General features: G+C 56.5%; 1 protein-coding gene across 1 annotated transcript in view; it reads right to left on the minus strand.

Annotated features, from left to right (window-relative positions):
- Positions 1 to 11,823, minus strand: part of OBSCN (obscurin, cytoskeletal calmodulin and titin-interacting RhoGEF) — a 225,824-nt gene that overhangs the window by 67,196 nt on the left and 146,805 nt on the right. Inside the window, exons 34-46 of the mRNA XM_010847289.1 lie at positions 11,742 to 11,823; positions 11,357 to 11,623; positions 10,895 to 11,161; positions 10,521 to 10,787; positions 9,243 to 9,515; positions 8,268 to 8,534; positions 7,785 to 8,051; positions 3,602 to 3,874; positions 2,932 to 3,198; positions 1,760 to 2,026; positions 1,389 to 1,652; positions 828 to 1,091; positions 20 to 283 (exon numbers count right to left, since the gene is read on the minus strand). Coding sequence (XP_010845591.1) covers positions 20 to 283; positions 828 to 1,091; positions 1,389 to 1,652; positions 1,760 to 2,026; positions 2,932 to 3,198; positions 3,602 to 3,874; positions 7,785 to 8,051; positions 8,268 to 8,534; positions 9,243 to 9,515; positions 10,521 to 10,787; positions 10,895 to 11,161; positions 11,357 to 11,623; positions 11,742 to 11,823 — 3,289 coding nt within the window. The remainder of the gene's footprint in view (positions 1 to 19; positions 284 to 827; positions 1,092 to 1,388; positions 1,653 to 1,759; positions 2,027 to 2,931; positions 3,199 to 3,601; positions 3,875 to 7,784; positions 8,052 to 8,267; positions 8,535 to 9,242; positions 9,516 to 10,520; positions 10,788 to 10,894; positions 11,162 to 11,356; positions 11,624 to 11,741) is intronic.

An 11,823-nucleotide genomic window follows, 5' to 3' on the forward strand; every position in this document is an offset into this window, starting at 1 on the left:
GGTCACACGCGGTCTTTACCCCTGACGGCGAGTGTGGCTGAGGTCTTCTCCTGCCTGCACACACATGAATATTCTCCAGCATCCTCCACGGTCAGCTCACGGATCTCCAGCTCACACACGGCTCCCTCCTGCCTCAGGCTCACTCTGGCCCCGGCTCTGAGGGTCTCGGGCCCCTTCCTCCACTCCACGGGGGCTGCCTTGCTCAGCTCACAGCGCAGTATGGCTGTGGCCCCTTCCACGGCCTCTTCCTTCTTCAGACCCTTTGTGAACTTGGCAGGCAGGGCTGGAAATAGAAAGACACAAACACTATAATGCTCTCTGAACCCACAGGTTAGATAGGTCCTGGACATCACAGAAAAGACGCAACACCCAACTGGACACAGGTCACAGGCTGGTGCCCCAGGCTCACACACTGGACTGTGGCCCCTCAGCCCAGTCCGTTCAGCGTGCCTGGGACCCCTTCCACAGACTCCTCAGGCCTCACGTCTGCGCATCTGGTGGCAGGGCAGGAGAGGTTAGAAGGTTGGAGGACATCCGATCCTCCCGAGGTCACTGGGGGACAGGACGTGACAGGATGGACTGGAAGATGCAGACGCCAACGGGACACAGGACAGAACCGGCAGTGACACGAGGGGTGGGAAGCAGCTCAGAGGCGTGTTTCTCGTGGTTCACACAACAGCCCAGGAAGGAGGAAGGAAATCCACGAAGTTATGGGGAGAGAGTAAGGCTGAGATGAGGAGGGAAGGTGGGATGAATGCAGGGAGATGCCATGAAGTTAATAACTGGACACCAAAACTCAGCTCTGCTTGGCCACACATAGTCCTTACCCCTGATGGTGAGTGTGGCCGAGGTCCTCTCCTGCCCGCACACACACAAATACTCCCCAGCATCCTCCACGGTCAGGTCACGGATCTCCAGCTCACACACGGCTCCCTCCTGCCTCAGGCTCACTCTGTCCCCGGCTCTGAGGGTCTCGGGCCCCTTCCTCCACTCCACGGGGGCCGCCTTGCTCAGCTCACAGTGCAGCGTGACTGTGGTCCCTTCTGTGGCCTCCTTGCTTCTCAGTCTTCTTGTGAACTCAGCAGGCAAAGCTGAGGACAGAGAGACACGAATATCAGAGTCTTGGGAGAACTCTGAAGGCAGGATGTGACAAGACAGAGAAAAAGACATAAGCTCCCACAGGACACAGGACAGAACCTGCAGTGACACGAGAGGTGGGTCCATTGTGGTCCATACAACAGCCCAGGGAGGAGGAAGGAGTTCTGGGGAGTTATGGGAAGAGGGTGACGCTGAGACGAGGAGGGAAGGTGGGATGAGTGCAGGGAGACGACACGAAGTCAGTGACTGGACACCAAACCCAGCTCCGCCTGGCCACATGCGGTCTTTACCCCTGACGGTGAGCGTGGCTGAGGTCTTCTCCTGCCCACACACACATGAATATTCTCCAGCATCCTCGGCGGTCAGCTCACGGATCTCCAGCTCACACACGGCCCTGTCCTGCCTCAGGCTCACTCTGTCCCCGGCTCTGAGGGTTTCGGGCCCCTTCTTCCACTCCACGGGGGCTTCCTTGCTGAGCTCACAGCGGAATGTGGCTGTGGTCCCTTCCGTGACCTCCTTGCTTCTCAGTCTTCCTATGAACTCAGCAGGCAGAGCTGCAACAAGGTCCAATGGACACATCACCTTCATCTTCCCCCGAAGGATGAAAGGGGTGGTGTGGGACTGCGGAGTGTCACGTGGGCAGGGTGGCTGAGATGCTTACCCTTGACGGTGAGCCTGGCCGACGTCCTCTGGTCCCCAAAACTGCAGAAGTACTGCCCGCTGTCCTGAGGCCGCAGGTCTCGGACCACCAGCTCCAGCACAGTCCCGTCCTGACGCAAGCTGTACTTGCCTCCAGGCTGCAGGAGCTCATCCCCACGCCACCACTCCACAGGCCTGACCACAGATGACAGCACGCAGCGCAGCGTGGCAGCGCCCCCCTCCAGCACCTCCACGTCCTTCAGGCCCTCTCGGAATTGCACTGGCCGAGCTGCGGATGGGCATGAGCTCCATCAGCACAGCCCGCACGGCTGAGAATGGTGGAGGGCAGCAACCAGCAGAGGCAGGCAGGCCCACCTCGCTGTCTGCACTGGGGGCTGGGGATGGGGCCCCGAGAACGCTGCCTGTCCAGGAGGGTGAGCCGAACAGCATGGAGCAGAGAAGGGTGGGGCGTTATGGGGTACATTTAATGCACCGAATTCACCTGTTGGCGCCCTAACCCTCAGGACCAAAGAATGGAGGCATATTTGGAGATAGGGGTCTTGAAAGAGATGATTGAGTTAAATGAGGTCAGTAGAATGGGTCTTACTCCCATATTATCGGTGTCCTTACAAGCAATGGAAATTAGCACAGAGACACACATAGAGGGATGACCAGGTGAAGACACAGGGAAAAGATGGCCATCGATACGCCAAGCAGAAAGGCCTTGAGGGAAACCAGGCCTGCAACACCTTGATCTCAGACTTCTGGTCTCCAAACCTAGGAGACAACAAATGTCTGTCTTTTAAGCCACCCAGTCTGTGATATTTGGTAGCCAGGCCAAGCCAACTGAGACGGAGATGAGCCAAGTCAAGAGAAGGCAGACACGGCAGTGTAAGCACACAAGAGAGTCAGCAATGAAGTTAAAAAAAAGAGAAAAAAAGACTGCTGGTCAGAAGACCAAGAGAGGGTGAGAGAGACTTTCAGGAGCAGAAGAAACCCAGAGACAGGGCAGACAGCAGGCAGAGTGAGATGGATGAACTGCTGAAGATACAGGTGGACGGAAGGAGCCTTAGGACACCCCGCACCCACACAAAGAGGACAGAGCGTGTCCTGGAGTCCCCCTTGCCCCGAGCGAGGCGAGAGACGTGTCAGGGGTGGCTGGAGGCTGCCCAGCGCCCCTCTCCCGGGGCTCACCGTGGACCCTGACAATGGAGCTGCTCCAGGCGCCCGCAGCCTCACACGTGTAGCGCCCGCTGTCCTGCAGGGTGGTCTCAGTGATGACCAGCTGGGCCCGGCGGCCCTCATAGGTCAGCCGGCACCGGGCCGATGGCCGCAGGGGCTTCCCATCCTTGGTCCAGCACACAGGGCTGTCTGAGACGGAAGTCTCACAGACCAGGGTCAGATCCTCCCCCTCCGTGACTGTGGCATCTGTGAGCCCCTGGGAGAAAACACTTGGCTTCTCTGCAGAGAGAGAGGGATGCGTAAGACTGTTGGGGGCTCCTGCAGGAGAAGCCCCAGGTCTTGCTACACACCAGCAACACTCCTAGTCAGTGCCCACCCGCCCCTACGCCCCCATTCTGGGCTGCAGACAGGACTGCTGGGAGAACAGGATGGGCTCTGTGTGGCCCCGCCCCCACACTGACCTTGGGTTCACCTCTGCATACCACGGACAACAACATGTCTTCAGACAGCACCACTCAGCCCTGGGATCCAAGGCTCCAGCCCAAGGGAAGCCTACGGTGCCTTCCTTCTCTGGGAGCCCCAGGGCCTCACCCAGGAGATGGCCAAGCCACTGCCCTGAGGTTGCACGCTCAGCCATACGGACTGGTCCCCACCATGCACTGGGCCTGGCCCTGCAACCTACCTGTGACCTGCAAGGCAGCTGAGGTTCGCTGGTCACCTGCCTCAAAATGGACGGTGCCCGAGTCCTTGAGCGCCAGCTGCCGCAGGGTGAGCACATGGTACCCACCGGGCTGAGCCTCAATCTCATTGAGTTCATTGGCAGACAGGGGCGTTTTGTCCAAGAACCAGTGGACAGGCTTGTAGTCAGCAGGAGAGATACGGCAGCAGAAGGTGGCTGAGGAGCCCTCCTGCACCTCTGCGTCCTCCAAGTCCTCTATGATGAGCACTTTCTGGTCTGCAGAGACACAGACAGGCACGTCAGGGACCCCTGGACTGCTGCCAAGGGAAACGGGGTGCTCCCCAAGGCCGGATCTGGGGTAGGCTCTCAGCAGGGAGCGAGCAAATGACTCTAACAAAAAGACATTAAGTCAGTCTGAGCTGAACGGCCCAGAAGCATTTGTTTTAGGCCCAGCAGTGAGCCCTCAATCCACCTTTTGGGGCTTTCTGCAGAGCACACACGCTGACCCACAGCATGGCCCCTCCATCAAGCTGTGCTCCGTAACGTCTACACCCGTGGTCCCTGCCACAGAAATCACTTAATGCCATTCAATTTTGTATTAACAGATGTGTGGGCGGAAAAAAGAGCCATGCGGCTACGATAACATTTAAATTGAATGATTTGGAGGACTGACAACATGAATTTCTAGAAAAAAAAATTTCTTTTGCTGCTGTCTTAGGTATAGTGAAAGCTTAAGAAGTCCTAAGTACTGATTGGCTGCCAGATTCCTTCTGCATTCACAGGTGTCTTGAAGCTACTGCATACCAGAAACCATAGATGGCACATCTGTTCTTGCTGTTGTTCAGTCCCTAAGTCACGTCTGACTCTTTGTGACCCCGTGGACCGCAGCACAGCAGGCTCCTCTGTCCTCCACCGTCTTCCTGAGTTTGCTCAAATTCACATCCATTGAGTCAGTGACGCTATCTAACCACTTCATCTTCTGCCACCCCCTTCTCCTTTAGCCTTCAATCTTCCTCAGCATCAGGGTCTTTTCCAGTGAGTCGGCTCTTCACATCAAGTGGCCAAATACTAGGGCTTTGGCTTCAGCATCAGTCCTTCCAATGAATATTTAGAGTTGATTTCCTTTAGGATGGACTGGTTTGATCTTCCTGCGGTCCAAGGGACTCTCAGGAGTCTTCTTCAGCACAATTAAAAAGCACCATTCTCCAGCGCTCACCCATCTTAATGGTCCAGCTCTCACATCCGTACATGACCACTGGAGAAACATAGCTCTGACTGTGTGGACTTTGGCAGCAAAGTGATGTCTCTGCTTTTTAATATGCTGTCTAGGTTTGTCATTGGAGAAGGCAATGGCAACCCACTCCAGTGTTCTTACCTAGAGAATCCCAGGGACGGGAGCCTGGTGGGCTGCCGTCTATGGGGTCGCACAGAGTTGGACACGACTGAAGTGACCTAGCAGCAGTAGCAGCAACAGGTTTCTCATAGCTTTCCTTCCAAGGAGCAAGCGTCTTTTAATCTCACGGCTGAAGTCACTGTCCACAGTGGTTTTGGAGCCCAAGAAAAGAAAATCTATCACTTTTCCCCCTTCTATTATTTGCCATGAAGTGATGGGACCTGATGCCATGATCTTAGTTTTGAATGTTGAGTTCTAAGCCAGATTTTTCAAACTCCTCTTTCACCCTTATCAAGAGGCTCTTTAGTTCCTCTTCCCTTTCTGCCATTAGAGGGGTGTCATCTGCATATCTGAGCTTATCGATACTTCTCCCAGCAATCTTGATTCCAGCTTGTGCTTCTTCCAGCCTGGAATTGCACATGATGTACTCTGCATATAAGCTAAATAAGCAGGGTGACAATATCCAATGCACTCCTTTCCCAATTTTGAACCAGTTCATTGTTCCATGTCCCGTTTTAACTGCAGCTTCTTGACCTGCATACAGGTTTCTCAGGAGACAGGTATGGTTGTCTGGTATTCCCATCTCTTAAAGAATTTTCCACAGTTTGTTGTGATCCACATAATCAAAGGCTTTAGTGTAGTCAATGAAGCAGAAGTAGATGTTTTTCTGTAATTTTCTTGCTTTCTCTATGATTCAGCAAATGTTGGCAATTTGATCTCTGGTTCCTGTGCCTTTTCTAAACCCAGATTGTACATCTGGAAGTTCTTAGTTCACATACTGCTGAAGCCTGGCTTGAAGGACTTTGAGCATAACCTTACTGCTTCTGCGGTTTAGTCGCTTCAGTTGTGTCTGACTCTGTGCGACTCTATGGACTGCATCCCGCCAGGCTCCTCTGTCTATGGGGATTCTCCAGGCAAGAGTACTAGAGAGGGTTGCCTTGCCCTCCTCCAGGGGATCTTTGTGACCCAGGGATCGAACCCAGGTCTCCTGCATTGCAGGCAGATTCTTTACCATTGAGGCACCAGGGGAGCCCAGTGTGAAATGAGGGCAACTGTATAGTAGTTTGAATATTCTTTGGCATTGCTCTTCTTTGGGATTGGAATGAAAACTGATCTTTTCTAGTCTTGTGCCCACTGCTGAGTTTTCCAAATTTGCTGGCCTACTGAGCATAGCACTTTGGCAACATGAGATGGCGCATCAGGAGGGTGATTTATTCAAAAGGAGACAGGCACTGACCTCCTTATCTTTGTGTGTCAGTTGTGATTCATGAACTGACACACAAGGAGGAGGCTTTGGCAGGAAGCATCAGCCTGGCACAGCCTGTGTTCTGGATTTGTCCAAAGACTATATGTTGCTATTACGGTACACTCACTTGTATAACTGTGTTAGTCGCTCAGTCATGCCCTACTCTTTGCGACCCCAAGGACCGCAGCCCGCCAGGCAGGCTTCTCTGTCCATGGGACTTTCCAAGCAAGGATACTGGAATGGGTTGCCATTTCCCTCTCAAGGGGATCTTCCTAACACAGGGATCAAACCCAGGTCTCCTGTACTGCAGGCAGATTCTTTACAGACTGAGCTACCAGGGAAGCCCCACTTTTATAACGCATATGTTTATTTATTTACCATCTATTTAGCTATATTAGGTCTTAGCATGGGGGCTTCAGTAATTGTGGCAGGCAGACTTAGCTGCTCCAAGGCATGTGGGATTTTAGTTCCCTGAGCAGGGATTGAACCCACATTCCCTGCACTGCAAGGCAGATTCTCAACCACTGTACCACCAAGGAAGTCTGGACACTTGCTTTAATTGCCCTTTTTAAGCATTAACATTCCCTTTAGATTAGACAGCTGTGATTCCATTGCACCAATGAAATGTTTTCACTGAGCTCAGTGGATTCACTGTATTTCACTGAAAAAGAGGAAAAAATTCCAGAGTGGGGCTTCTTTGTTATTTTCTATGGACAGATCCCGGGAAGGACCTACAGCTGACTTCACCCTGACGCCAGCCCTGGGATCAGCAGGGCTAGGCTCAACCTGGCCCTGACACCTACTTGCCCTGCAACCCTGGAGCAGCCAATAAGCCGCAGTGAAGCCCCGGTTTCCTTATCAGTGAAGTAGGAGAATGACAACCCTCATCCTGCCGGCCCGGTGAAAACTGCTGTTCAAACCTGAAGACATCCCTGAGCCAGTGACTCTCCACAGGGGTGGAGGAGGTACATTCATGTGTAAGTACGTGCAGAGCCCATGTGTGAACACATGCTGGAAGGGCTCCAGAAACATTCACCCGGCAAACAAATGCACACGTAGACGAGGGCTGCCAGCTCACTGATACCAGGCCCAGCGACAAGACCACCCAGGGCAAGCCTCCTGGAGAGGGGAAACCGAGGCTGTTAGTCCAGGGCCAGGCAGAGCTCTGATCTCTGCTGCTGCTGCTGCTAAGGTGCTTCAGTCGTGTCTGACTCTGTGCGACCCCATAGACGGCAGCCCACCAGGCTCCCCCGTCCCTGGGATTCTCCAGGCAAGAACACTGGAGTGGGTTGCCATTTCCTTCTCCCATGCATGAAAGTGAAAAGTGAAAGTGAAGTCGCTCAGTCATGTCCGACTCTCAGCGACCCCATGGACTGCATCCCACCAGGCTCCTCCATCCGTGGGATTTTCCAGGCAACAGTACTGGAGTGGGGTGCCATTGACTGCCCACCTACAAATCTACTTTAGACAAAGCTTACACCTGGGCACACCACAGGCCTTGAAATCAGTGGGCAAATGCGAGCAACAGCACGGTGCCCAGGCCTAACCTTTCACCAGGAGCCGCGCCTGGGACTGGGCCTGGCCAATGTCACAGGTGTAGGTGTCACTGTCTGCCTTCTCCAGGGCGCTGATGGTGAGCCGCAAGGTCAGGCCCTCCTGGCTGGGCGCGTGCTTCCCCGAGGCCTGCAGCTCCGTGAGGCCCTTGCGCCAGGCCACGGAGACCGCGGGGCGCTCCGTCTTGCAGGTGAACGTGGCTGTGCCCTTTTCCTCCACGTGCAGGTCAGCCAACGGCTCCGTGAACCAGTTTGCCTTTTCTGGTGGAGGGGCAAGAATGAATGCGAGGGTGAGGCCTGTGCAGATGCCATGCAGGCCCTCAGGATGGGAAATCATTCCCATCACAGGTGGTTCTCCTGGCCCACCCACAGACCCTCAGGGACCTGGGTGAGTCCCTTATCTGCTGGGTGCCTCTCCCTTCCTAACTGGGACAGAACGGCTCCCAGGGGGCAGCCCCAGGCTCTCACGGGGTTTACCTTCCACTTGGAGACTGGCTGTGCTTTTGGAAGACTCCGTCTCACATGTGTATTTGCCCGAGTCTTTGAGTGTGGCTGCATGGATGACCAGTGAGGCCCGAGTGCCTTCAGTGAGCAGGTCATACTTCTGACTCTTGCGGATGGCCTTCCCATCCTTCAACCAGCGCACCGGGGTCCCCTCCCGTGACAGCTCACACCTCAGCACCACATCCTCACCCAGCATGGCCTGCTGGTCTTCCAGTGGCTTCATAATGTCAACTGACCTCTCTGAAAAGAACAGATACGGTGCCTGATAAGGCCTGGCCATAGCTCCACCCATGACCATGGCCCTAGCCATGCCTGGGGTTAAGACAAAGCAAGCGTTCAAGAGCTACCAAGCTCTGGAGGTTGAGACCACAGAACCCACAGCTCTAAAACTTCCAACTCTGGAACCTCAGGCCCAGGGACCTCAGAGTCCTGGAATGCCAGGGGAGGACCCTGGGAGAAAGAGCTGTTAGACTATAGAATCATCACTGTTCAGAGCTCTGTAACTCAAAGCATGGCCATGAGCTGAGCTTCACCCACTGGCACCAAGTATTTATGCTGGAAGTAGCAGCTCATAAATTTCAATGGCAATTTCACTACCAACATGAGCCATACACCTTGGAAGCTACCACAGCATTTGAACCACGGACTGAAGATTACAAACCCTGCTCCTGCCCAAAGGCTCCAGAACCTCATCCTAAAGGGTAATCCTGGTCGTCCACGCAGTTCTGGATGACCAGAACCCCCCAGTACTCCAACAGATACCTCTAGGTGCTCAGCAGGGCCTGGGGAGACAGTGCCTAGACACAAACCCTTGCAGCTTCCAAGCCCAGGACCCCGGCTCCAGGCTTCCTGGGAAGAGCCCAGGCTCAGGAGCTCGCAAAGCAGCCCCTGGACACACCCCCTTGACCTGCCCCAACCAATCAGTCCCTGCTGCCATCACTCACCCACCTTTGACGATGAGTGAGGCCTTGGAGGTGAGGCCCCGCACAGAGAAGACCACCTCCCCAGCGTCACTTGGCACGGCATCTCGGATAGCTAGAGTGTACTTGCGGCCCTGGCGCGTGGCACAGAAGCGGCCAGAGCTGCCCACTGTTTTCCCGCTCACTGTCCACTCAGCCACGTCGCCAGTGTCCTCATGGGATAGGATGCACTCGAAGCTGCAGCTCTCGCCCTCCAGCACCTCCATTGTCTTCAGCCTCTTGGTGATGCCCACGTGCAGCTCTGCGGGCCACGGGAGACAGCTGTCACGCCCCACGAGACAGGCACCATCAACCGACAGCAGCCTCAGGCAGACCCCAGGAGGGGGCACGCCCCTGGATGACCCGCATACCCCCCTCTCCAGCCCCGCTCCCAGGAGGCCTCCTGCCTCTCTCAGCAAGGGTTCTCTCGGCCTCCCGCTGGCCACACCCTGGAAGTCAGATGGCTGACGGCTGTGAGTGGCGACCAGGATGACTCCCTTCACATTTACTAGAGAATAACTGGGTGGCGAGAATAAGCACCACTGAGTTGCCACCAGCTTACACGCTCCATTAAAAAGAACAGCTCCCCCAAATGCAGGGGAATCCAGCTCTAAGACAAACCCACCACACCACCCTTCCCCTTCCTGTCTCATCACAAACTGGCCAGACCATCAGGGACCAGCCAGGGGGTCACTGGGCAACACGCCTGCCAAACACATGAGAGGGGAAAGGACTCGGGGAGTGGAGTCAGGACAGACATACACGGGACCTCGGGGACCCGCCAGAACCATGCCCAGACGGGAAGGAGCCTGGGAAGAGAAAGGTGACCCGCCCACAGCCACCTTCACCAGGAGGTGCCATGGCCTGGGCATCCTCCGGGGGCACCCTCTGCCTGACATCACAGCCTCTCTCATGCACCACCCTCCTGACGCATCCCTCTGGGGCTCCTGTGCCTTCCCACACATCCCCAGGTGCAGAGGGAAGCTTCCAGCCTCCGCTGAATCCTTTAGCCCCTGGGACTTGATCAAGCAGGGCCAGTCTATCTCCCAGGCTTTGCTCTGTTGCCTGTTACCCCTGGCCCACCTGCCTGCACCTGGGCCTTCTAAGACCCTGTCGAGGCCACTCCTTCAGGAGTCTGCCCTGATCTCCCCAGGCTCAGCAGAGCAGACCCTGGCCTCTGAAGCGGGTGGGTGTCCTGAGCACAGGCACGCCCAGAGCCACGCCCCAGTGCCCTGGCCCCACATCTGCAGCTGGCCGCAGCACGCACCATGCACGCTGACTCGGGCACGGGTCTCATCAGTGCCCACGTGGCAGGTGTACAGGCCAGCATCCTCCCGAGTCAGGCTGTGCACCACGAGGCCTCGCGTGCCCGCCGTGTGCAGGAAGTCGTACTTGTCACTGGGACCCAACTCCACACCGTCCTTCCGCCACACCACGTGGGCTTGGTGGTCAGAAACCTCACACTGCAAGGTCAGTCTGCCCCGCTCCTCTGCAGACACATCGTCCAACGCCTTCAGGAACACCACCGGCTTCCCTGCAGGAAGAGCGTGGGCGACTCAGGGGACCAACTGCCGCCTCTGGCCCCCTGGGTAAAGGGTGCGTGTCCCAAGGGTCCCCACGGACCACACACAGCCACCTCACCTCTGACCGCCAGGTGGGCGGAGGCCGCAACCTTGGGGGAGGAGATGCTCACGGTGCCCCTGTCAGCCTGCCGGACCCGCTTCAGCACCAGTGTGTGGCGGCGGCCCTCGTGGGTGATCTCATGGAAGCTGTCGTTAAAGACCGGTGTCCCGTTGAGCAACCAGTCCACTTCTTCGTCCTCGTGGGACAGCTCGCAGGAGAAGCAGGCACGGCCCTCCTCCGCGACCTCCACGTCCTCCAGCGGCTGCGTCACCGTCACCTTCCGTTCTGCCGGGAGCATGAGGCGGCATCAGCGTGACCGCAGCTGCTGCTTCCTCTAGAGACCCCCTGGGGCCCACGCCCCCCTCTCTCTACCTTCCACAGTGACCTCCTAGAGACCCTCTGGGGCCCACATCCCCTCTTTCTCTACCTTCCACAGTGACCTCCTAGAGACCCTCTGGGGCCCACGCCCCCTCTCTCTACCTTCCACAGTGACTTCCGCGCTGCTCTGGGCGCTGCCAGCCTGGCACCGGTAGACCCCAGCGTCGTCAGGGGTGAGCCGCAGGACACGCAGCTCCGCCATGTGGCCCTCCAGCCTCATCTTGAACTTGCTGGATGGCGCCAGGGGCATCTCCTCCTTGTACCACTGCACAGCCTTGGGGGGAGGCTTGAAGTCACAGGACAGGACGACGGACTGCATCTCCCGCCCCACCTTGGGCTCCAGGGGCCGTGTGAGCACCACAGGAATGTCTGCCGTGGGAAAGCAAAGAGGGAAGCAGGCATAAAGTGGGCCAGACCACGAGGCCGGAACCCCCACCCCCCAGGCCCTGTCCACCCTCAGCTGAGCCATCGGGCGGCACCCTCTCACCAGAGACCACCAGGGAGGCGGTGGAGCGCGATTTGCCGATGGTGAAGTGCACCGGCCCCGTCATGGTGGAGTAGGTGCGCCG

This window comes from Bison bison, unplaced genomic scaffold (genome assembly GCF_000754665.1).
Source record: "Bison bison bison isolate TAMUID 2011002044 unplaced genomic scaffold, Bison_UMD1.0 scf7180017864248, whole genome shotgun sequence".
NCBI lineage: Eukaryota > Metazoa > Chordata > Mammalia > Artiodactyla > Bovidae > Bison > Bison bison.